The sequence below is a fragment of the Neomonachus schauinslandi genome, chromosome 14, assembly GCF_002201575.2.
Source record: "Neomonachus schauinslandi chromosome 14, ASM220157v2, whole genome shotgun sequence".
Classification (NCBI taxonomy): Eukaryota; Metazoa; Chordata; class Mammalia; order Carnivora; family Phocidae; genus Neomonachus; species Neomonachus schauinslandi.
This window is the reverse complement of record NC_058416.1, coordinates 27,100,915-27,126,656: the sequence shown is the minus strand read 5'-3', so window position 1 is coordinate 27,126,656 and position 25,742 is coordinate 27,100,915. Positions and strand designations below refer to the sequence as shown.

General features: G+C 50.8%; 1 protein-coding gene across 2 annotated transcripts in view; it reads right to left on the bottom strand.

Moving 5' to 3' along the window:
* Positions 1 to 25,742, bottom strand: part of LOXHD1 (lipoxygenase homology PLAT domains 1) — a 148,982-nt gene that overhangs the window by 27,699 nt on the left and 95,541 nt on the right. Inside the window, exons 23-33 of one of the 2 annotated variants that reach the window (XM_044921168.1) lie at positions 24,987 to 25,091; positions 22,372 to 22,500; positions 21,127 to 21,291; positions 17,120 to 17,301; positions 13,271 to 13,387; positions 12,159 to 12,321; positions 8,406 to 8,560; positions 4,442 to 4,651; positions 4,175 to 4,310; positions 2,083 to 2,291; positions 1,022 to 1,207 (exon numbers count right to left, since the gene is read on the bottom strand). In XM_044921168.1, the coding sequence (XP_044777103.1) occupies positions 1,022 to 1,207; positions 2,083 to 2,291; positions 4,175 to 4,310; positions 4,442 to 4,651; positions 8,406 to 8,560; positions 12,159 to 12,321; positions 13,271 to 13,387; positions 17,120 to 17,301; positions 21,127 to 21,291; positions 22,372 to 22,500; positions 24,987 to 25,091 (1,757 nt within the window). The remainder of the gene's footprint in view (positions 1 to 1,021; positions 1,208 to 2,082; positions 2,292 to 4,174; positions 4,311 to 4,441; positions 4,652 to 8,405; positions 8,561 to 12,158; positions 12,322 to 13,270; positions 13,388 to 17,119; positions 17,302 to 21,126; positions 21,292 to 22,371; positions 22,501 to 24,986; positions 25,092 to 25,742) is intronic. The other variant, XM_021686337.2, reaches the window with a different exon arrangement.

The following is a 25,742-nucleotide window of genomic DNA, read 5'->3' as shown; positions in this document are numbered from 1 at the left end:
GGAACTGGGTCAGGACAGAGGTCCCTGGATGAACTGTGTGCTCACCCACACCATCCGTCTAGCCACAGATGGAGATGTCTGGGTAAGTTGTGGGGGGAGTGTATCTATGCTATAGAAAGTTCTGTTTTCTGGCTCTCAAGCAGGGGAAGGGCAGGCATCCATACTCCTGCCTGTCAAGGTTCTCAGAGCCCCAAACTCAGCCCTTCCTTCTGTTTCCATATACAATATAAGCAGGGCACACTCAGGTCCAGGGTGATTTCTTCTTATCTTTGTGGGACACCTTCTGACCTAAATCTATAGCCCATTGGTTTGGACTCAGGAACAGAGATGAGGGCTGGAGCATCCTGTTGACCCCACAGCTTTTCGGAGGGAAAGAGAAGCCTGTAGGGTCGCATGAACCAGGGCCATCTGAGCCACCAACTGGCCATGTATCCCTGGGCCCAGCACTCAGGCACCCAGCACTGACTTGTGAGTTCACACAACTTCGCCCCAGGTCATTTGACCAGTTAGAGGTGGAGCCAGGACAGGAGCTCAGAGCTCCTGCCCTAAAGAGGGTCTCGTGCAGGCAGCTCTCACTGTACCGCAAGACTCTGAGGCACATGGTATCCCAAATGCTATCTTGCCCCACCACTGTCCTTGGGTGTTGAGGGAGACTTTAGAGAAAAAAAAAAACAACAAAAAAACCCAACTCTGCACATCTACGCAGAGCTTGCAAAACTCTTCACAGACTGTTCATGATTTCATTTGTTCTCATCAAGATCTTACCTGGAACAGGATGGAAAGCATTATTTCCATGGACTGTATGAGAAGACCAAGGCGATTTGGCCAAGGTCACATAGCAGCAGACCCAAAGAGACTCGAGTCTCTTGGCTCTTAGCAAAGGGTGTCTGGCTGGTATACCAGGCTGCAGCCCCTGCCAGTGGCCCAGTGATGAGTCGCCTGCTTCCCTCACTTCTGCTCTCCCCCCACACCCTGCACGGCCCTTGCCATGACATATGCACACCCGGGCCCCTCTCTATACCTTCTTCCCAATATTCACCACCATGGCATCCAGGAGGTCGAAGACGCGGGAGGTGACACCGTCGCCTCGGTCCTTGGCAAGCCAGCAGTTGCAGCGCAACGTGTACTTGGTACCCTGGGTAGGCACAGCCAGACAGAGCTCCTCCACCAGCCAGCAGCTCTCGGGGGAGGCCCCATCGTGGCCCAGCTGGGAGGGGACACACCAGGGCCGTGAGGGTCTGGGTAAAACTGGGAAGGAAGCCCTCGCCACTCAGCCTCCTCTTCCCTGTTCTGCACCCTCCTTCCTCAGTGCTTCCTCCTAATATGCTCTGCGCACCATGACCCAGGTCCCTCCCATGGAGGTGAGGAGGTTTTGCAGATGAAATAGACGTCTCTAATCAGATGATTTTGAGTTCATCAAAAGATTATTCTGGGTAGGCCTCACCTAATCAGGCAAGCCCTTTAAGAGAGGGTCCAGATGTCAGAGATGGGAGAAGTCAGAGAGATTTGAAGCAGAAGAGATCATGTCTTATTGGCCTCGACAAAACAGCCATGTTGTGGAGAAGGTCACATGACAGGGGAGGCCTGCAGCCTCTGGGAATTGGCGGCCCCAGTCTTACAACTGCAAGGAAATGGATTCTGCCAAAGACCAGTGAACTCGGAAGAGGACCCCCAGCCTCAGAGGAGACCACAGCCCTAGCAGCAACTTGATTTCAGCCCAGTGAGACCTTGGGAAGAGGACCCAGCTAACTTACATCTGGACTCCTGACCCGGGAAACTGGGAAATAATATATCTATGTGATCTTACGCTAAGTTTGTGGTAATTTGTTACATAGCAACAGAAAACTAACACACCAGGCATCCCCATTAGGTGGGTGGAAAACGGAGACCTGGCAGGGCAGTGGCTCATTCAAGGTCACCTAGTTGATGGCAGAGGCCAGGGGACCTTCCCTCATGACCTGGTCTGAGGTGGGGTTCCAAGTCAGTTACTCTGCCTGCCCTCTACACCTCCACCTGGTATGTCCTGGTCAGCTCCTTCCTTCCCTGAGGGTGGGCACCATCCCAGGACCTGGGGGCCAGCACCTCTATTTTCTTGATGATGCCCACATCCAAGCCTGCAACATAGAACTCCTCCACGGAGCCACAGCTGAAGCCCTTCTTCCCCCGGGGGAAGTCCAGCCAGATGCGGTTACTGCGCTCATCATCCTCCCCAATGAGTAAGATGAAGGCCCGGCTGTTGGTGGCCGCATCCTTGTGCTTCCCGGTGGTGACCGACACATGGTAGGGAATCACTGCAAGAGATTATGGGGCCAAGTGGACACGGGTAGGCTCATAGACTTGGAAATGACTTTTGGAGAGCACAGATCTCAGCTCCCTGCCTCTGGGACAAAGTGAAACAGAACTTCCCAGACTGGTGAATGATCTATGGTGAGCATCTACTCTCCAGGGAATGAGAGATCGTTATCACCCAAGTGAAGATCATCCTAAAAGAGCATCCTTGCCACTTCTAAAAGCCCTGCTGACCAATGATCTCAGTTGCACCTAGCACTCCCATGTGAAGTAGAGCAAGACCAATAGCCTTTCTGTAGTCAGCAAAAATAAGGTTGGAAAAAACAAGGTCTCACGGAAAGTAGGAATTTGGGGAAGAAAAATAAAATAGTATTATATGTATAACATGGTAAATGAAAGCTCTAGAAGGCATCCATTTCTAAAACAGACCAGATTAATCAGTATAAAACCTTGCTCGGGTAGTGCAGTGCAGAGTTCTAATTGCCCAGCAAATATCCATTCTTCTTGCAGCTAGGGGTGCTTCATAAAATGTAAGCAGATATTGTTGGGTGGGTTTCCGGGGACATTTCTGACTCAGCTGGGAGGAGCACCCTTTTGCCCCTTACCCTTCCATTCATTCTGCTTGGAATGTGGATGCGATGGCTGGAGCTCCAGCAGTCATCTAGGAACCATGGACAACCTTTAGGATGGAAGTCCCTGACTTCACTGGAACCTGCTGTATCAGTCCCAGTTGCCTACCTTTGAACTTTTATGTGAGAGAAAAGAAAAATCCCTCATTTGTTTAAGCCGCTATCTTGTCTCAGTCACTTACAGTTACTGATACAAACTGGAAACCCTTTTCTGGGATCATCTTTCTCAATATCTTGGGAGACAATGCTCTGGTATAGATTATAGGTAATATGGTTATAGGTTGTGCAATTTGTATCTCTCTGAAAGTTTCCAAACTAGCCCTTCCTGGCTGGAATTACCAGCATTGTAATTCTGCAGCTGCCCACAGCCTTATTTCATCTTTACAGGAGGCTTCCTTGGCCTTTCACAGTTGATCATAGTGCTTAGTTCAGGAGAAGCACTTTCTTGTGGGTCCTGTCATTTATTCACAGAGTGAAAAGGTAGAATATAAAATGATTGACTCTCTCTGCCCAGCCCCAGAGACATCCCCCCCGCAACGTGGTCTCCTGGAGGGGAATAGAGTGGTTGTCATGCTCTATACTTAAGACAGCTGAACAGATAGGCGGTGACCTTAAATGTCAGATAAACAAACACAGAACTGCTTTATCTCAAAAATCTGGTTGGAAAAATGAGCTTGTCGGGGCATTACAATATTGTTTTATGGAGGAGGGAAGAATTGAGGCCAAAAGAGTGACCTGTCGAAGGCTACATATATTCTTGTGAGAACCAGAAATGGAACTTAAATCCCATAAAGCCATCTTAGGACTTTTCCCCCTTCCTCACCACATCACACACTGTGCCTTAAGTCTGCGTGGCTGAAGTCTTCCATGTGATGCTCTACTGACATGCAAGGGGATCCTCACCGTTGCTGTTGATTTCTGTCTGATGAGAACTGTCCCAGGCACTCGGGGCTGAATCTATATCCTGTGAGTCTGGGCGAGGGTAGAGTATACCATGATGCCCTCCTGGTGGTGGGTCAGTGGATTAAGGGCATCATTCCCCTAACTTCTCTTAGCCTTTGTTCCCCCTTCTGCAACAGGGCTGACGGCTGCCCTTGCAGGTTGTTGTGGGGATGGAAATAGGCGGTCTGTGTGAATTATAAAGCATTAGGTAGAAGGCAGATGATGGTGGGGCAAACGCACGGCCTGTCCGAGAATTGCTTAAACACATGTCCGGGCGCCTGCCCCTCCTCCTCTGAGCTCCCTGCCTGGCTTACCCGGGCCCTCCTGCGCGTAGCCCACCATGGGCCCCGTCACTGCGGCGATGTCCACGTCGGCCATCTTGGAGCTCAGGGCGATCTCCCAGAAGTCAGCGGGGCTACTGCAGTTGCTGCTCCGGTCCCCAGTGTACTCCTGCCCGGAAGAGCCCCGCCCCACCCACTACAGCTCTGGCACCTTCTGCCAGAGTACGAGGCACGAGGATGGGGGCGAGCCGTGGCTGAGCCAAGTCCCCCCACCCCGCACCGCCACTGCCTTTCCTGCACCTTCTCGTAGAAGAGCCTCTCGAGCCGCCCGTCCTCCTTCTTCAGGGACAGCCAGCGCCCGCACAGGAACAGGAACTCGTCCTCGTTGGTGTCATTCCAGATCTCCACCTTCTCCACATACCAGTCTGCACACCACTTGGTGTTGTCGTGGCGGAGCTTGATCTTGTAGATGACACCCAGGTCAGCAGCCTCGATAATGAACGTGTCCGCCTGGGGAGTCCAGATGTGGGGACTGGATGGGGGTGTGCCCCACCTCTGCCCACTGCAACCCTGACTGTCCGGTACCTTCTACCCCCCTCAGCTGTTGGGCTGAACAGACTTTCCTAGCTGGGAGCCCTCCAGGCACAAGTCCCTAACCAGAAGTGTTGGGTATTCCGCGGCCTCCCTTTCACAATGGCCCTGTTTTGCAGGCCCGTTCCTCCCGGGGTACACCTTGTGGATGTCCGGAAGATGGAATGTGAGTGGGTATGGGGCAGACAAGGGCGCTCAGCCTGGTCCTGGTACCTGGATGTCCTTGGTTATGTTGAGTGTCAGCATGAGTTCAGGTGGGAGGCTGGAGGGAGGAACGGGAGGGGGCTTGAAACACCCAGGGGTAAGCTGGGAGGCCTTCAGAGGAGCCACTGGGCCAGGCCAGGGAGAGGAGACAGCAGGGAGAGGCTCTGACGGAGGCCAGGCCGAGGAGAGCTCAGGGACACCATCTGAAATGCAGGTACAGGTAGGTTTTCTGTGGGGTGTGATGTAAGGCCCTCTAGGTCCCTGATTATCCCTTCAGTAAAGGGTTGTGACCCTCCCAGGTGCTTGGATTCTTTTGGGATTGCTCAGTGACATGTAGCGTTTTAGGCCTTGGGTGAGGTGCGGTTAAAACACAGGCTGAATGTGGCCGGCAGGAGCCTAGGGCAGGAGAATAGAGGCTGGTGGTTCTGAGTTACAGCAATTTTCTTCCAGATGATGGAAGATGTGCTGAGTCACTACAGAGTGCTGGGAACCCAGACATAAATACGATGAGGAAGCCTTTGCCCCTCCTGGGGACCTCCCAGCCCAGGGCAGGGGGAGGAGGAGGTGGGTAACTACGGCCCATGTGCAGAAGCAGCCACCTGTCCGTGGACTAGAGGCAGGGCTGGGAAGACTCTTCAGGTGGTGGCATGAAGCTAAGGATGGCATGGCTGGGCCTTTTGGCCCCCAGGAAGGTCGGTCTGTGGGTGGAGGAGACTGCAGGTGAGCCGTGCACAGCTGACTGGGCAGGACACAGCACTCTGACGAGTGGCTAAGATCACTAGGGCAAAAGCAGGCACAGCCTATGACCCAGCAATCCCACTTCTTTGCTTCTGTCCTGAGGGGATGCCTTCTTATGTGCACAAGGATTTTTACTGCAGGATAATTTTTACAGTGGAAAGCTGGGAGCCACCCGCTGTCCAGTGCTTGGGGAATGGCTAAGTAAGCTTGGCGATATTGTGTGTAGAATGTCGTGTGTGTGGTGGTTACGAAGGACGAGCCAGTTCCATCTACACTTGAATATCCTGACATCGAAAGATTTCCAAGGTACTCCACTGCGCATTCTGTGGTGGACACTCCACACAGATTGGCCGGGTGGGACACGAAAGGTCGTGAATCCTGCAAAGGGCTCAGGCCAGATCTGGGATCGTGGAGAGCCCCCGCGGGCTGCATGACTGTCAGCTCTGGATAGGTGAAACGAGGAGGCCCCGGTGTGGGGGCGCGGATAGAGCAGGGAGCCCAGGTGGTTCAATAAGCCAGGTCAGCTAAGGAAGGGCTCAGGAGCTGACAGGGCTGATCTAGGAGCCGTGCAGAAGGGAGAATCTCCAAGACCTGGCTTTGGGCTGGAAGTGGGTGGGTGGGTGCTCATGGGGGGAGGGTGGCAACAGGCACTTCTGTATTTTGGAGGAAATGGTCAGAGAAATGGAAGCCGCTAGATGCTCAGCAGTGAACTTAAAGTCACATAAACCATCCGTGAATAAACCAGAAGTAGCTCTAGCTCCCTTGATAGGAGGGAAGGAAGAGAAAGGGATGGGTAATAGAACAGGGCAAAGGTTTTCCTTATGATGTAACAATAGCTAAGAGAGAAAAAATCTGACTCTGAGCCCAGAAGGGAATGGATTGCATGGCTTTCATTTATAAGTTCATTCATTAATGTGCTCTACAGATATTTGCTGTGCCTACAGCCTGGCTCCATGGATCTGGCCACAAAGAAACATGGATCTGTCAGCACGCTGCTGTCTTACAGTGCATTCTCCACATGTCCACCCAGGCACCACTGAAGGCAGGGGAAGGTGAGCTCTCCCATCCTCAACAACACTCAGCACTAACGAAGAGCTAAGCAGTTCAGATGTTTTAATTCAGTGAACTTCTCTTATGGTGGAAGAAACTGAGACACAGAGATGTTAAGTAACTTGCCCAAGACCACACAGCTAGTCAGTGTCAGAGCCAGGATGTGAACTCAGGTGGTCTGGCCCCGGCCACAGGTCTGACTCCTGAATGACACTGCCACATCCCAGCATATGTGAGTGAGCTTGATAATCATGTCCCCAGCGTAGAGTCGGGGACACCACATGAGTCACTTTACCTCTTTGCATTCCATTTTGTCCAAAATGGTTAGGCCTCTTCTTAGCTACCTTGTAAGTGCAGCAAACAACATCTCACGTACGCGTGTGTGTGTGTGTGTGTGTGTGTGTGTGTGTGTGTGTGTGTGTGAAATTATTTCTCCCTGATACAAAGTGTTCTTCCATCTCTTGTCCTGTTTGTCAGCCCAGGGGCCTCAGTAGCCATCACACTGCTATTCCCACTTCAGAAGCAGTAAACCAAGGCTAAACTAAATAGTTCCTATCTGGATGATGGAACAAATGAATGGGCGCCCCAGGGCCTGACTCCCCCGGGACCTCGAGGCCAGGCTGGGACTCCTTCCAGATGGCCTTGCTCATGGGTCACCAGCCAGCTGCAGACCTGCTTAGATGCCGCTGCTATCCTTGCCCCAGAGTGAATTTCCTTCTCCCAAGTAGCAAATGTTTCCGTGCCAAGGCTCACACCTAGCTGAGGGTGGGGCTTAAGGAGACCCCTGCCAAATACCCACTGGTCAATGCAGGAAACCCCCACGTGTGCATGGCCATGGGCAAGACCACAGATCGGGTTACCTTGCTCTGATCACCCTGAAGCTACAGCCTGGCCTGTGGGGAATTCTGGCAGATTTCAGTGAACAGAGAGAAGGGAAAGAGGCTGAGGCTGAATGAAGGGGGTGAGGCAGAAAGGGCCCCGGAGACCGCTGAGCCACAGTGGGAGAGGGAAGCCAAGCTGCTAGGAAGTTGGGACAGATGCCTTCCTTTTCCTAAAACCACAGTATGTCAGAGCCCTTTGCCTAATAGAGGCTTTTCTTGGCACCCCAATAGATAGTCCAGGTCCAAGTGGACTCCAGCTGGGGCAATGGGGTACTTGCCTGCTCCTCTGATCCCTCCGCGGCTCCCATGGGCCTCGGTGCTGCCCAGAACTCTGCTCAGCACAGCTTAGCCCATTCACATCAGGCTCCTCATTTTATAGATGAGGAAACCAAATCCAGAGAGGGTCAACCAGATCAGGAGCTGATGGTAGGAGCAGGCCTCCAGCCCCGGAGATGGGGCAGTTCCCGCCACTCTGGTGACCCGCCCACAGTGAGCTGACTTTTCTGATGATGACTTCCCCTGACCCCCCAGACAGCCAGCAACCTGGGGTTCAAACAGGCCTCAGACAAGCCCCACCTTCTGCTCTACCTCCACCCCAGATCAGGACCCAGGGCCCACGCACAGGCTCAGAGAGGGGACCAGCCACTCTGCAGGGGGAAGCGCCAAGGGTAAATGCCCACATGAGGGAGCATGACACCGCACAAGGTTCACGGACAGCCTCTGGCACCAAGAGGAGCTGACCCCAGACCACTGGACCCAGGAGGGGAGGGGAAGGGGTAAACTCTGTGTGCCCCACGTACCGTTCCTTTCTCGAACTTGTTGGTACGGTTCTCTGACTTGCCAAGGTACCGCTCCCCGGTGTCCCCCAGATCTCCATAGATGGTGATGTAGACCTTGGCGTCAGTCCCTGCCCCGGGAACATTTCCTGTGAAGATCTGCACCGAGTACAGCACAACTGGGCGGGTAGTCAGACCGACGGACAGACAGATGGACAGACATAGGGAAGAAAAGAATGGCATTGCTTTAGGATGGAGGGAACTGGATTTGTAGGAGGTATTAAGCTTCTGGCCCGGGGCCCCGAGGAGGAATTAGCATCTGCCTTTCATTTGTTCACTTGTGCACATTCTGCTACAAATCTGCAAGGATTCGCCGGCGGGGGGGCAGGGGATGTCTGCCCACCCGATCTGGACACGGGTAGCCTCTAAGACCTGGAGGATGGAGGCTTCTCCCAGCAGCTCTCAAACCATCCACCCATCTAGCTGCCTGCGCTTCGGGGGGGGGGGGGGGAGGAGGGGAGAGGCAGGAGACGGCCCAACATGTATGTGTGCTGTGGTCACTACATCTACCTGCCCTGACATGCGACAATAATATGCCTTCCTGTTTGGGGGTGCCCAGGGCCCACACCAGTTGCTTCTAAACGGTCTTCGGAAAAAAAATCAGGTATTTTTTTGAAAGTATAGCTTCCACATAGTGTCCATGTCCTTATTTTTATTTATTCTTCAGCTCCCTGCCATGCAGCACCTGCCCCCCAGTGACCACCACCCTCTCCTTCACCTGCTGTGGCCTGTGGCAAGGGTTCTGTGAATGCTGGTGTGACAGTTATTAAAAATTATTAAGGAAAATAAAAACAAACGCGGTCTTGTCTTTGTTTTGCTGCTGTGGGCTCATCAAGGAAGAATAAGGTATCTCCTTTTCCAACCTCCACCCCAGGCAGAAAGACGAGCCGTGCATTTTTACAAGGCTAAGAATTCTTTGTTTCCTCTCCATATGCTTCTGTCCCAAGAGCTTTGGCATTTCAGGCCAAGAAGAGGGGACTTCGCTGGATGATCCCCAAGGAGAGGGATGGAAATTGTGGCTGTGAGGTGAAGGGCGGGAGCGGCCAGACCGGGAGGAAGGTTCGTGTCCCCAGCCTGCGAGGTGGGCGAGGGCTTGGGAGTCCCCTGGGCTGGCAGGGACCTGTACTCAGAGCCCCTAGAGGGAGATGGCTGTGGGGTTATCTGGCAACTTGAAGCAAGGAGGCCTCGTGGCCAAAGAGTGAGTCTCAGGAGGAAGCTGAAATGTTTCTGGCCACCGAGAGAAATGAGGCCTGTGTGTCCGTGGAGAGCCAGCAGCCCCTGTCACCATGTGGCGGGAGGACACAGGTGTCCGTGGTACCCGCCCTGAACTAAGGGCCAGGCCCCTCCTGTGAGGCTCACGATTCTCATGAAACCCAGAAAGAGAGATTCTCCCTCCTTGTCGTGACTGAGATGGACTTTCTTCCCAACCCTTGCAAGTGGGCTCAGACCACATTTAATTAAATCGAGAAAAGGAAGGTGACGTGAGTTGCTCAGACCCACGGTTATGGAACGTGTTCACACCCACCGCGTGGTTCCTATTATTTTCCTCTTTTTCCCTTGGACTCCACAGCGCTCTTCTCTCCTGCTCTCCATCTGCCTCTCTGGTCGCTCCTTCTGGAGCAGCTTTATGGGTTCCTAATCTTCTTCCCGCCCCTCAGATGCCTGGTTCTGTCCGCTTCCCTCAGTTCCCCTCCTGCACACCCTGGCGTGGACTCCGTGAGTTCCCCGAGTCTGTATCTCCAACCCAGTTCCCTCCTGTGCTCTGGATCCACCGCCCTGTCACCTAGGGGACACGTCCGCCTTGACTAGATGTCACAAACTCACCTGCAAACCTGAACTCTGCAAGCCCCTTTCCAAACCTTCTCCCCCCCCCCCCCCCCCCCCCCCCCCCCTTCTCTTCCGAAATCCCCGGTGCCCTGTGAGTCTGCTCTCAGGGGCCTGTCCGCACCCAGGCCAGGAAACAGGACTAGTCACACTGCCCTACACCCCTGCCTCGCTCAGCTCAGTGCAACATCTGTCAGCCTTTCGTGTGTTGCATTAATAAATAAAATCTCCTCTTTGGTGTTTAAGAGTCAACATTACCCAGATCTGTCTGGCTCATACTGACAGGAGGTGACATTAGGAATCTTGTCACAGTTTAGACACAACAATGGACTGTCCTCCCTTGCATGTTTTCTCCCCAGTCACTTCCTGGCTGTACGTTCAGCCCTGCTCCACACTGATGTAGGACCTTTTCTAGGAGCCCTTGCCCCAGAGTGGGGCGCTGTGTCACCAGGGGCTGTGGCTGAATGGCCCTCCTTCTCCCCCTCCTTCACCCCCCACTGCTCTTTCCAGGCCTTGGGGAATGGAAAACTGATTCAGCTTCTGGGTGCTGAGCAATGCAGTGGTGCAGACAAATCCAGCTATTTCTGGATCCTCCTCCCTCCCTGTCCCACCCAAGCCACACAGCTCTCAGTGGAAAGATGTTTCCCTAGAAACATCGCCAGGCAGGAGTGGGTTTGTGGCATGTTATTAATACAGAACAGCCCAAGTGGGCCGCTGGGACAGCTTTCTGGGGTGTCCTCTGGGATCCAAGTAGAAAAGGGAATGTTCCCCCCGGACTTAATAGCAAAGGGATTTGGGTAGGGGAAGGCATATTACGGAGGCAACACTTGTTTTTATCTCTAAGCAAGTGGCAACTGAGATGAAGGAAAATGTTAGAGCTATAGCTGGTTTACACCCCCCTGGTTCCATATGGGGCCTGGAATCTTGGATTTTACTCTCTTTTTTTCCCAAGAAGGGATGCAACACAACAAATGGGAGTTGGATCTCCAAGCTCTCAGAGCATCTCTGATCTGTGCAGACTGCCCCCTATGGAGGGATCCATGGTATTCTTTCGTGTATCATCAGTGGTGGAAAGCCTGTTTTTTGCAAGTGAATTTGACTTTTGGCACAACTAAAGCTCATTCAGGGCTGACTGAATAACCTGAGGATTGATGGGACAATGGCATTGCTGGTCAAAAAAGAGGTGTGACTGTCCCCATGGTCCAGGAGGAAAGCACACATGCAACGTAAAAAGAAAGGAGAAGAGAAGGCTGAGGACAGAGTGTGAGGAATACCACCTGGCATGAGAGAGGAAAACAGCACTCAGCCCCAGGCAGAGCAATAAGAAGAGAAGAGAATGGTCCACAAGCAAAGGGAAAAGCGCACGGAGGGTGTGGTCAGGCTGATGCAGATCCTGCAGAGAACCCCGCGTGAGGAACGGGCATAGGTAACTACACTTAGAGAAAAGAAAGCCATGGCCCTGGATGTTCTGAGACTGCACCCAAGCCCTGTGCACAGCTCCAGCTACACACGAGTCTGGGATGCTTCTTGGTTCAAACATAGTAGAGACAGTTGGATCCTGCGGGAGCAGAGAGGACCGAGCCCTGCAGAGGAGTAGCTGAGTCAGCGAAGAGGAGGGAGGCCCCCAAGGACCAGGAGAATCCAGGCACTGGAGAACATGCACGTGGGTACGGTGTGTCCCGCTGTCAGGCCAGGGAAGGACAGCCTGCCGTTTATCAGCTGTGTGAACGTGGGCAGGTTAGACCCCCACTATGGGCCTCAGGTGCCCCCTCTATTGACTGGAGTTAATAACAGCCCCTGCGTCCTAGGTGCAAACACTCGGCCTGGCACAAGGCAGGTACCCGACAAGGGGTGGGGGGCTGCTGCTGACTGTGAGGAGGGCGCCACACTTACTGTCCAGAGGTTCCTCTACTTCCTTGTAGACTTGTCTTAAGGACCCATCTCTCATGTATTTCTCAGTGAAGATGTCATAAGGGACCAGTTCTCGAATGGTCTTCTTGTCGTCCTCTGATGTGGCAAGCCATCGATCACAAGGGAAAGTCAAGGTCTCTGTGCCCTGGGGTGAGGAGGCAAGAGGAAAATTAGTTCTTTGTGTGGACCCTTCCGACTTCAGTGGTTCATCAGCACGTCAACACTCATGGGGACCAAGGACAAGGGTCATGGAGCCCCGCAGATAATGCAAAAGCTGCAGCGGAGGCCAGGCTCTGCCCCAATTCCAGCAGATTCAGTCTTACTCAATGACTTCAACAACTGCATCAGGGGTTGGCTCTTGAAGGCAGGGTCCCCCAGGGTCACTTAAAAATAGATATCAGAACCCCATCCCACAGACTCAGATTCCGTGGGTAAGAGGAGGGGCTCAGTATTTTAAAATTACTCTCAAATCACTCAACCCCAGCCACTCCTGAGACCTGCCTTCCATGTTTAGAGTTCTGTGGCTTCAGAATGTTTGCCAAGTTGTTCCACTGGATTTCTTTCTGTGAGTTGACCTTGAGCAGCAGGAAGGGCATGCTTGGTCACTCACTAGCAGTGTGGTCCTGTGGGTGGGGAGCAGAGATAGGGTGGCCCAGACCCTCCTCCTTGACTCCCTATGTGAGGTTCTAAAAGATTCTGCCTTGGACCTGAGCTGGTTCCTACACTTTGAGTAAACTGGGTGAACTGTCCTCAGATTTTACCTCAACTTAATAAGGCTGCGGGTTCTTTTTCTTTTGTTTTGTTTTTTAAAGACTTATTTTTATTTATTTGAGAGAGAGAGCATGAGCGAGCAGGGGTAAGGGCAGAGGGAGAAGGAGAATCTCAAGCAGACTCCCTGCTGAGCGTGGAGCCTGACAAGGGGCTCGATCTCACAACCCTGAGATCATGACCTGAGCTGAAATCAGGAGTCTGACGCTTAGCTGACTGAGCCACCCAAGCACCCCTAAGGCTGCAGTTTCTTATCAGGAGTCAGCCTTGAATCTCTTCTGGAAAGCGGCAAAAGAAATAGCAGGACAGATGAGTCAGGAACTCACATCTTTATCTGGGAGGAGCCTGCGGATGTCCACGTGGGAGCAGTGCCACCCAGGATTTATGCCCGTATTGTCATGGCCAATCCGAATTTTCTCGATGATTTCTCCCACGTCTTCTAACTGTGGAAAGGAGAAAAGGCACCAGGTGGGAACTGAAAGGTCCAGGAGAGTACAACCTCAGCAATATCCTGCCTCCCTAGGGCATCTGCTCTTGAGTCCCTTTGAATGTCCAGGGGCCACTTTCTCCCACCATGTCCCCCCTGTCCGGCTGAGCTAGCACCTACTCTCGTCTACGCATGCCACGCTCAGGCTTCCCTTCCTCTCTCCCCACTTAGAACCAGCCTAGACTCCAGAACTCAGTTCAGTCAACCTCTGGGACACTGTCCCCCCTTTTCATGGTGGAGCCCACCTCTCTGTCTTCCATTACTTACCATTGTGGCAGCTCGTTCCTGGCTTGAGAACCGACCTGGGTATCAGAGGATGAGTTCTGGTTCTGCCAATGCCCTGTCTTGCCAGCCTGACCTTCTTCTTGGCCCCTAAGTGCCCCTCTATCTCCAACCACCCCTCTTCTATATCCCTCAAATTCGTCCCTCAAACTTGACATTCTCTTGCCACAGGGCCTTTGCACAGGCTCCCCCTGCCCCTCCACTTTCTTCTTCTTTACCTAAACCTCAACTTCACCATTCAGGTCTCAGATCAAGGATCGCTTTCTCAGGGAAGCCTTCTTGACCACCTCAAAGAAGTCAAATCTCTTTATGACAGGCACTTATAGCATCCCATGGCACCCCTGCCCCCTGCCCCAGCACTTCTGCAACCTCTCTGCAGAGCTGGCCGCCTGGCTGGCACGGGCAAGTTCTCGGTGCTAGGAGACAGCAGTCAGCTGTGGGTTAGGTGGGTGAGGCCTGTGATGAGTGAATGGCATCTGAATGATAGATGAAGCCATTCATCAAATGCAAAGCCTCTAGAACCACAGACGGAAGTGACCTCTGAATGAAACGGAACAGCTTCCAACCCCTGGGTTCCTTCTTCCCCGCACACCCACCACAGTGGGCAGCCAAGGGCAGGCCCATCAGCACTGCTTGAGGAACGTCCCCCCACTCCCATCCCCACCCTCAGCCTTCCCAATTGGACCTACGACCCGTATAACCTGAGGCAAGGCACTTGACCTTCCAGGCTTCAACTTGCTTCTCAATAAAATGGGGAAGAACAAGTCTTACTCAACAGAAGGCAGAGGCATGGGCAGGGTAGTCCCCTGAGGTCACGTCTAGGTCTAAGATCCCAGCCATGGTTCTTTCTGTCAACTAACCTCTCCTTCCAGGTGACCAGCATGGCACCACATTGCTGGAAACTGCAGCACTGGCCCCTTCCCCGCTCCCTACCAGCCAGCTCACCCTCGCTTCACCACAGAAGTGCTGTCCCCTGTGAGCCCCCGAGAGGCAGTCTGATCACTAAACACAGATCGGTGACCTCAGGCTGACATTAGTGCTCTGGACATTTTTAATGAGGTCCCATTCCCTCATGGTGGGAGAGGCACAGAAGCTATGGAGGAAACCCTCTGCCCACAGAATGTCCACCTGTGGACACTGAGCTGTTGGCTGCATCGAGGACTAAAGATTCACCTGGGTCTCCCTCTGCCCAGGGGCCTCTTCTCCTCCTTCCCCATCCCATCTCTGAGGTTTGAGATGTGTGGACCTGGGCTTCAGTGGTACTTCTGGAGCCTGAATCATCCAGCCACTTGGTCAGGCATGCCATGTCAGGTGGCCGTCTCGGCGGTGACCCTCAGTGAGCAAGGAGGCCACTAGGGGACTGCTAGCCACAGATGGTGGGCCTCAGGGAGAGACTTGGAATCAGAGGAAACCCTAGTATTCTCCCAAGAGGTGAAGAGCTAAGCAGAGAAGGTCCTGGAATTGAACTGCTTGAGTCTAAATCTTGGCTCTGCCCTTTGTTAATTATGATGTCCTGAGCAAGTTTCCTAACCCTGCCAGTTCAGCTGGAAGAAGCAGTAATCATACCACCAGCTCTGGGGATGGTGATGAGGACGCCACGCTCAGAACAGGGCAGGCACAAGGAAAGTGTAGAATAAATATTAGTTATGATTGCTATTTTCCTAGCCATTCCCTGTGTCTTAGGACAAAGCCACAGAGAGAGGGAGTGGCTTGCTCGTGAGTTTGTGTCTGAGCCAGAACCGGAACCAGAACGTGGGGTCATGTGCCTGTGATCCGGTGCTCTATGTCTCACCTGAAGATCGGTCAGAAAAGAGACATGGAGAGACAGGGACACAAAGCTTTTTCAATTGTTTCCAAACTCTCACACTCCCCCAACAGCCAGAGAGATTTGAAAAGGAAAAAGAAAAAACTTAGCAACAAATTACCGTCAAATTATAGCTGCCGATTAGCGGGCATTTCATTGATAAATCTCCATGGAATTCATGCTGAGGTGTAATCCCAGCCCCCCACTGACATACCATGCCATCCTGGGCGGATGAGCTGCTGCTGTGTGTGGATGAATGAATCACCCTTGAATTTTCCTTGTTAAAGATGCCACCAAGGTGAAGACCTTCCCACAGTGCTGACTGCTCCCAGAGAAGGTGGGGGACAGAGCAGGGAGTCCCCCAGTATGGATACTGGCTGGGGAAGGAGGAAGGGGTTCTGGACTTTGTTTCCCATCAGAACATAAGGGGCGCTTCTCCAAAGGTCCCCACTATCTGCAGAGTCCAGGCTCCTGAGACATCCAGCTCTTTTCCTTCAGAGCTGTCCCCTCTAAGTCTTGCTTCAGCCAGTCCTCTGCCCATCACGTCACTCTCCCGCTGTCCATCTGGCCAAACCTCATACCACACGCTGTGTTTATTTCCACCTCTGGCCCTTGGCCACAATGTTCCCCTTACTAGGAACGCCTCCCCTTCTTGTCCCTGCTTATAGTCGCATTCAGTTCAGCTCAAAGTCATCACCTCCAGGGAGCCTTCTTCTTTCTCTGAGTACCCATCCCATGCTCAATCAATCCCTTACTTGCCCTCATCACCAAGGGCTAGTGTCCAGGGGCTAAGAGCACATATTCTGAGCCAGTTCTCCTGGCTTTGAATCCTGCTTCCACTACACCCTAGCTGTGTGAATTTATGCAAGCTACTCAACACCCCATCCTCAGTTTCCCCATCTTTAAGCAGGGATAACTACAGCATAGAGTTGCCGTGGGGGTTAAGTGAGTTAACAGATAAAGCCCTATGGCGGTGCCTTCTTACCCAAAGGATCAGTTATTCTAAGGATGACCAGACTCTCTCATTAGCCTTATATGGAGGTTCGGGGTTCTCCAGCTGGACTGCAAGCCCCTTACAGGCAGAGTCTGGGTCCTCCCCTTCTCTTGTCTCTCCCACCCAACCCAGCACACAGTGGAGTGCACAGGGGAGACACTGAGCTGAAGTGCACAGGATGCCCAGGTGCTGTGACCTACACCTATAGTAAACATGGAACAAGCAAGCCCCCAGGCCAGAAGGGGAGCTGGGCCACATACGGGATGTCTGGAAGCCTGGCTCTCCCCAGGGATACATGTGTGTTGTTGCTAGCACTGGAGTTGGCCCCAGTGGAACCGGAATTGTGCCTCTATTTTCCCCAAGCCCTGTCCATTCATTGTCACCTTAGATCCTGATACTAGTCCCGGTGAGGCAGGTGAGGTGCCCCGTCCTCCTGGTGACTCAGATGTACTGAGTGAGGCCCAGCGAGGCTGGATGAACCACCTGGCTTCCTTACCAACAGCAGCCCATTAGGGTGCCTCTGGACGCACAGCTCTTCCACCCCCCATCTTCTGGTGACCCCCACCTCCCAGTGCTGGCTCCCCCGGCAGCCTGCGGAGCCCGCATACCTCCATAATGAAGCGGGAGGCTGACTTCCTCTCAAAGAACAGCTTCTGCTCTCTCTTGTTAGTGCACAGGTACTTCTGCTGGGTGCACACTGAGTCACAGCCATAAATGACGATGAAGATGTTGGCATCCGTCCCGGCGCCGAAGACGTCACTGGTGTACAGGGTGATCTCATAAGGGACAACTGAAGGCGGACAGAGGGTGAAGTCAGAGCGGAGGTGAGAACAGAAAACAGACGTGGACAAGATCAAGTTCTTCACCGGCACCACCGCCCCGGGGCCCCGTCACCGGGAGCTGCTGCCCAGGGACCTGGATCTTTTTCACATGGTTGCTTAGCAACTGCAGGTGCAGGGGGAGAGGGGAGGCAGTGTCCTGTCACACCTAGTGCCCACAGTAAGCCCCTGTCACCTCAGACCAGGGTCTCTGTGCCTCTCCCATCACAGAGCTAGTCTAGCAGTTTGGCTGAAAGCCTGGGCTCTACCTTGGCTTTCTGTGTGACCTGGGCAAATCACTTAGGAGCCTGTTTCCTCTTCTGTAAAGTGTCCTCACCATGGTCCTTAGCTGTAGAGACTATAAACAGGAGGGTTATATCTCAGGGGGCAACGGACCAATCGGATCAGCAGTTTACAGGGTTAGAAACATTTCTCTTCTTGCCCTCACTTGCTCCACGCTGGCCTGCCCTCCCAAGCCCTCCATAACACACCTGGCCCTTGATGGGTTGGATGCTGGGGTGGGGGGGTGACCTTGTGGACTCCTTAAAAGGGAGGCCGACTCATCAGTACTGTTGGCAAGTGGCTTCCTGTTGGGTGGCTGTCAGCATGGGTAGAGACCAGCATTGCCCACTGGGTGCTGAGGACCCTTCACCTCAGAAACTCTTTGGGTGCTTATTAAACATACAGATTCCCAACCTCTCTTCAGATTCTCCATGGGATGGGTTCTAGTGATCTAAATATTTAACTCAGACTTTACACCGGAGCTTGAGACCAGCAGTTTAAGAGTGTGTGGCTAATTACAGATTGAGATCCATTAGCAGGTTGTAAAATAAATTTCTTGGGTAGTCACCAGGATTTTTAAAAATATATGGAATTAAATAGAACTGAATAAAAAAATATCATCTATGTGGGCATCACACATAGTAAGGGTAAACATTTTTTGTGACACTTATTTGTTGCATATGTATATAAAAGTGTATATATATATGTATATATATATATGTATACATATATATATACACACACTCTAAGTCACAATAATAAAAAAAATCTTAAAAACCCAGAAAAACAGTGTAAGTAAAAATCCACCCTATCCTGTGGTCTCAAGCTCAAAAGGGATCACATTAAAAGTCACCTTCTCACAGGTGGCCCTAACCTTCTCCAACTTTGCTCCAAAGCAAATGAATTTTCTTTTCATTGGTTTATTACAACAGTCACTCTGTGGTCGAACTGCAGTTGTAAGACCTATAGGAATGGTACTTGCCATTCGTTGAGCACTCGCCCCGGCCAGACTCTCTACTGAGCGTTCTACCTTCCTCACCTACCGCCTTCACAATGACCTGTGGAGGAGGTATCATTATACTTTAGAGATGAGGAAAGCAAGCAAGGCTCAGAGAGGTAAAGTAACTTGCCCCAGGTCATACGGCTGCTCAGAGGCAGAACTCTAACTTGAGCCCCGGCTTGTCTGACCCCTAAATCCTGTGTGGTCAACCTCTAGGGGTGCTGTTGTCCTGAACTGGAGGTGAGTACTGCTCCTACCCTACAAGTCCCAGGGCCTTTGGCCTAGGGAGGTGACCGTAGTCCCCACAGTGGCCTGGACAGGGCCATCACCAAGGTTAAGGAAAAACACAGGCCATCGCAATAATGGAGGCAACTTCCTTGGCATCCTCTTGGGTGTGTCCATGGTCTAAGGCCCAGGAGGCCTTGAGCAGAGAAGATTGCAATGGACTTGAGCTTTCCTGAGAGTAGCTGGCAGTGGGAGAAGCCCTGGAAATATCTACGCAGAAAGAGCCCACCGTTCGTCCCTCATCGCTCTAGGCCTGGGCTCTGATGTGTTCCCTGGTCTCTAGTTCTGCCTCCGCCATTGAGGAGCTGTGTGTCCTTGGGCAAATGGATGTACTTCTCTGGGCCTTTTTCTTTGTCTATAAAATGAGAGGGCTTAACAGAATTTGGTTTTCAGATGGTTTAACTGAAATTAATTTTCAGTGGAATATTTTTGTGCAATTCTTAAAAATACCTTTAGGAAGAATGTTCAGGGAAAAAAAAAACTTGACTTTTTAAAGCCGAGGTGCTACTGTGGATGGCATGAACTGGGGAGCTGTTCCCTCTCATCCTTTCCCCTCCCCCACCAGCAGCCCTGAGACACCCTCCCCCGCCCTGGCTTTGATACCAGCAATTCTCAGATCACAGGCTTAAGGCTGAGGTGCCTCTCAGCCCTAACATGGCATGATTCTGACCTTTAAGGCTTCACGCTATGTGGCGCCTATAAGTTCAGACCATCACAATGGTCCCTTTCCTAATGGACCACCTTTCCTGTGCAGGCAGCACATTTCAGTCGGTCCGGAAGCAGAGCCATCTTGCTCTGTTCTTCTGGATTCATGTGTATTGGGCAGCCTTGATGAACTGCCAAATCTAGTTCTAAGCCTTCTAGGCCTGAGAATGACACCTGGCCACCACTCCTGGGCCTGAGAATGACACCTGGCCACCACTCCAAAGCTCCCCAGCTCCTGGAGCTTCCTGGTTTTGGGCCCTCAAGACCTTTCCCAAACAAGAAAACAGGTTCTGAGCAGCAGATCCTCCCCTCTGGGCACCTGCCTGGTGAAAACCGCCCTTTGAAGCTGCCTGCATAGCTCTCCAGTCCGAAAGGCAAACCTCTACTGCATTTTATTGATTACTTGATTGATTGATGGATAAATGTGAGTCTAAGACAAAGGGCAAATGGGCTTGCTTTCATATCAGGCTAGAACTGAATATATTCAAGGTCAGGCCATACAGATCAAAGCAAGGCCCGTCCTAGGGCATGAAGAAAGAAATGGCTACTTGTGTCAGGAAGTGTCCAACCCAGCACTGCTGTCCGGTCTGCGTACATCTGTCAGGTCAGTGTGTCTGTCCCAGACCGGAGGCGGCTCCTGCGGGCAGTGGCTAGAGCCAGGGTTTGCTTTGTATATGCAGAGATTTTACTGGAGGGAAATGTCACTTTCTTTTGGGCTTTTGACCAGAAAATATCTTGATGGATCAGGTCTTTTCCAGTTGAATTGCTTTAGGCAAAAAAAAAAAAAAAAAAAATCACTGATTCATACCGTGTAATTATGAGCTGTTTGGGGAAATCTTTTGGTATAGCTAATTATTTGGTTAGGAAAAAAACTGTATTCTGTGGGTTTGGTTCTGATGTTAGCATATTCAGACAGATTTTTATAGTTTGGTTGATTCCAGCTTGATTCCCAGCACCTAGTATGTACCAAACATGCAAATAAACATTGAATACATACTTTCCGATAACACTGGAAAGGAAATGTTAGAACTTGACCAAATTGTTCCCCTTCCTCCTTTCCTTTAGCTGGTAAAAGGAATTACATTGATCATCTTTTCAAGTTCTTTCTTCCCCCCAGTCAGGATAAAATCTGATAGGGGTGATTTCTTTGTCCTATTACTGACTAGATTGAAGATGGGTGATGGGGCTGATAATGACCTCTCACAGTTTAGACTTTGATCTTTCTTCCCTTTGGGGTCTTACAAGGAAACCGAGCCCCAGAGAGGTCAGGCTCTCTGCCTGTTGTCACCAGCTGGTTTGGGGTGGAGCCTGGACTAAGTCCCATATTTCCATACCCTGATCCAAGATGCTGCCCACAGCCCACAGCCCACAGAGGGCCCAGGGAATTTGGGAGAGGAGCGAGAGACCCAAATCTCCAAGGTGGGGCCTGGCCCAGGTCAGGGCTGGAGGAGGGGCTGGGACCAAGTTGGAGTGGTGGGCGACGGGGTGTGGGAGGAGGGCCAGTCTTGCCGCACGTGCTTCCTACATGGTGTGTACAGCCTCGTCTGCAGCTCCGCGTGGAAGAGGTCCCTGACGATGGCTCCATCATCCTCATTCTTCGCCAGCCAGCGGCCACAGGGGAATGTCATGCACTTTCCAAGAGATGGGGCGTCCACCTCTACCCAGTCTACAAACCAGCCTGGAGCCTTGCCTGGAGAGAAGGAGACACAGAACCCACCAAGGAGCTCCACACACATGGGTCACTGTGGGCAAGTTCAGGGACTCCAAACTTTCTCCCCTGCCCTATGGTTGACTTGTATGGCTGTACCACGCACAAGCCATTCCTGTCGCCGACAGCTTTGCTAGAATGACTCCTGTTCAGATGTACACCCAGCTGAAGGCTGAAGCTGGGTCATACTCCAGGCTGCTGTCAGTGAAATTAGCAAGAGCACAGGAGCCTGGAGAAGAGGTGACAGGTGACAGCAAGCACACTGTCCAGGGTGGAAGACACTCTAAAGAGGGAGCTCAGAGATGCCAGAGAGAGCCTGTGTTAACAAGGATTTCATAATTCCACCCAGCGGCAAGGATGACAGTCTGAGCTCCCTGGCTTCCGTTTGGGGTGCATGAAGGGAAAGGAAATTTGTGAAGGACTAATGGTCTTCCCTGGAAAGATGAGTGATTGGGCTTAAAGAGGAAGTGGGAGCTGAGCAGAGAACTCTGTCTCTCCATCCCAGGGGCCAGCAAGAGTGCCTCCTTCCTTAGGCTTAAAATACTTAGTGAAAAGACCAAGAAAACAAGTCCTACTTTACAAAGAGAGACCAAATTTTGGCTGTAGTGTCAGTGGGTTCTGGGAAGAATTGACTAGATCAGTAGTTCTCAAAGCAGAGTCCAGCAGCCTCAGCATCATGTGTGAGAAATATAAATGCTCGGGCCCCACCCTAGACCTACTGAATCAACGCCTGTGTGGGTGAGGCCCAGAAATCTATGTTTAACAAACCCCCAAGGTGGCTCTGTTGCTCACTGAAGTCAGAGAACCACTGAGCTAGATTGGGGATTCTCAAATGTGGTCGTACAAAGAAACAACTGACGGTAGGGGTTTGGGGAAATCACTGGGGTCCAGGCCCCACCTCAGGGGCCAATTAGACCAGAATCTCTGTGTGCAGCCAGGGACTGAGGAAGGGACTGAGGAAGCTGTGTCACCATGGAAGGCAGATGACATCCAAGTTTCCTGCACATTCTTTCCCAGACACCCACAGGGACCTGTAAGGACAGAGGGGGAAGGAAGCCAGACCTGTGTTATCATGACCAATCCTGACTTTCCACAGATCTCCCAGGTCCAGCGTCTCCACTGTGAAGATTTCGATGCTGTCCTTTTCAAACTTGTCGCTGTTGGTCTTGGAGGATTTCAGGAGGGTCATTCCTGCCAACCAAATGGCCCCCACATGACTGGCTGGGCCTGAGACCTTCAAATCTAGTCTGACTGCCCCTTTTAGTCCCTCCTCATAATGACCAAATTTTTCTGACTTTCACAAAATTTAGACCTTGCAAGTACTATCCAACAGGCACCTTTGCATATTTAGTGCATATTTAGCAAGTGGGGGGTGGTGTCCTTTTATTGAGCTTTGTAATTAATCTTCAAGGTATGTATTTTTATTTCCAGTTTGTACCTAAAGAACAGGAGACACACCAAGAGGTCTTATTCAAGACCCCAGGAGAGAGTGGTGGGGCCCTAAGTCAGTGTCAGCTCTGTTTCCACACTCCTCATGTTTCTCTACATGGGGAGGAAGCCAGTGACAAAACCACCCTCCCCATGCTCCCTGGGGCATCAGGGACATCCTTGAACAGAAGGAGAAAGCTGGCAGAAGTCATAGAGAACAGACCAGTCACTGTTTGGACTGGGAGGCCCTTCACTATGGTTTCAAAAGGTAAACAGAGTGATGCCTCCAGGAAGGTCCCAGGAAATGGTAGAGTTTCGGAAAAGTCTAGAGCAAGAATGACCAAAGGATCTGGCACCATTACCTAAGGAGAGGACACTGAAGGGAAGATGATTCATATGGCTTCCAAATACTTCTAGGGTGGTAGACATAGCAATGAGGACAGGAGAGAGGACCAGGGGCTCTCTGCCCCCTGGAGTACAATAGGACTGACTTAGTAAGATTTAGGAAGAATCTCTAAAAGAACCAAAGTTTACAATCCAGGTAGACAAGTCACCTCATGTGGAGATTTTTTTTTTTTAAAGATTTATTTATTTATTTGAGAGAGAGAGAGAAAGGGAGAGAGAGTGCAAGTGGGGGAAGGGGCAGTGGGGGAGAGAGTCTCCAGCAGACTCCCTGCTGAGTGTGGAGCCCAATGCGGACTCAACCGCAGACCCTGAAATCATGACCTGAGCCGAAATTAACAGTGGATGCTAACCAACTGAGCCATGCAGGTGCCCCTCACATGGAGATTTTTAAGAAAAAGGAAACTGTCTTTCTCCAATAGGGCTGGTTGCATGTAATCTGTCAAGTGTGTGAGGCATGCAAGAATACACAACAGGAAAAGGTCAGTTTCTTCCATAAACAGTGCTGAGAAAACTGGAATTAATGTGGACACTTATCTTCCACCATACACAAAAGTCAACTCAAAATGGATTACAGATTTAAACATAAGACTTGAAACTGTAAAACTCATAGAAGAAAACAGGAGAAAAGCTTCATGACATCAGTCTTCACAATGATTTCATGGATATGACATCAAAAGCATTAGGCAACAAAAGTAAAACAAGTGGGATTGAATCAAACTAAAAAGTTGCTGCACAACAAAGGAAACAATCAACAGAATGAAAAAGCAACTTACAGAATGGGAGAAAATATTTGCAAACCGTATTCTGATAAGGGTTTCATTACCACAATATCCTACAATTCAATAACAAAGAGCTAATAACCCCATTTTTAAAAATGGGCTAAGGACTTAAATGGACATTTCTCCAAAGAAGACATACAAATGGCCAACAGTATATGAACAAAATGTTCATTGTCACCAAGCTTCAGGGAAATGCAAATCAGAACCACAACGAGATCTCATCTCACACCTATCAGGATGGCTACCATCAAAAATCAAAAGACAGCAATTGGTGAGGATGTGAAGAAACTGGAACCCTTGTACACAGTTGGTGGGAATACAAAATGGTGTAGTTGCTATGGAAAATAGTATGAAAGAGCCTAAAAAAATTAAAAATAGAACTACCATATGATCCAGCAATCCCACTTCTGGGTATATAACCAAAAGAATTGAAATCAGGATCTTGAAAAGATACTAGCACTCCTGTGTTCATTACAGCACTATTAACAATAGCTAAGATGTGGAAAAAACCTAACTGTCCATTAACTGATGAGCAGATAGAAAAAACTGTGATATATCCATATAATGGAATACTATTCGGCCTTAAAAAAGAAGGAAGTTCTCCAATATGCAACAATGTGGATGGTCCTTGAGGACATTACACTGAGTGAAATAAGCCAGGCACAGAAAGACAACTATAGCATGATCCCTCTTACACAAAGTATCCAAAATAGTCAAATTCATAAAATCAAAGACTGGAATGGTGGTTACCGGGAGCTGGGGAGAGGAGAAGATGGGGAGTTATTAACCAACAAGCGTACTTTCAGTTTAGTAAGATTAATGAGCTCCAGAGATCTGCTGTACAACCTCTATCTATAGTCAACAGTGATGCATTATACATTTAAAATTTGTTAAGAGGATAGATCTCACGTTAAGTGTTCTTCCCACAGTAAAATAAAGTAAAACAATAAAGGGGAATTCTTGCAAAACAGGCGTGACCAGGATTTCCTTGGAAAGTTCTGCTGACTCTCCTTATCTCCTTGGGGAGGAATGTGGGTGAGCCTGGGCCCTGCATTGCTTACTTACCAGTGTTGTCTTGTGTGCCAAAGAGCGTGATGAAGACATTGGCATCTGTGCCCGCGTTCTTCTTGTCCCCAGTTTTTACGGTCACTGAGAATGTGGTAGATTTGTCTGCCGGGAGAGGAATGTGGAGAAGTGAGTGGTAGGTTGCCCCTCCCACGGAGGGAGGAGGGAGAAAACATACTGAGTACGTATCTATATTCATGTTGACCATTTCTATGAATTGCTTTACTTGCAGCATGTGTTGTTCTGCAGTTGCCTTTAGTCTGGAAACTTCCTCAAGGCAGAGGTGAGGTCTCCCCCACCTCCAGGTCACACAGGAAGCTCTCAGTCAACAGAGGTGTAGGATGCTTAGGGGAGACGGGCTCATCAGCCAGGAGCCTGGTCTGACTTCTCCAGGTTGGGAGGAGTTTTAGGGATGCAAGTTTCAAGGAAGGGAAGTATCTTAGAATTCTTGAAAGTTCATTCTTTCCCTTGACAAAAATGTATTGAGAGCTTATAATGTGCCTGGAGGGGGGGGGACACAAAACTAAATCAGAGCTAGCTACAACTATTCTATTCTATTCTATTCTATTCTATTCTATTCTATTCTATTCTAATTCTAATTCTATTCTATCCTATCCAATCCCATTTCACTCCATTCCTGACAGTAACTCCGTGCTAAGCCATGTACTTTACACCGAGCCTTATGCTAGACATGTGGGAACATGTCTTGTCACCTCCCCACTCTTGCCATGGAGGAATGAGAAGGCAGTAATGGAC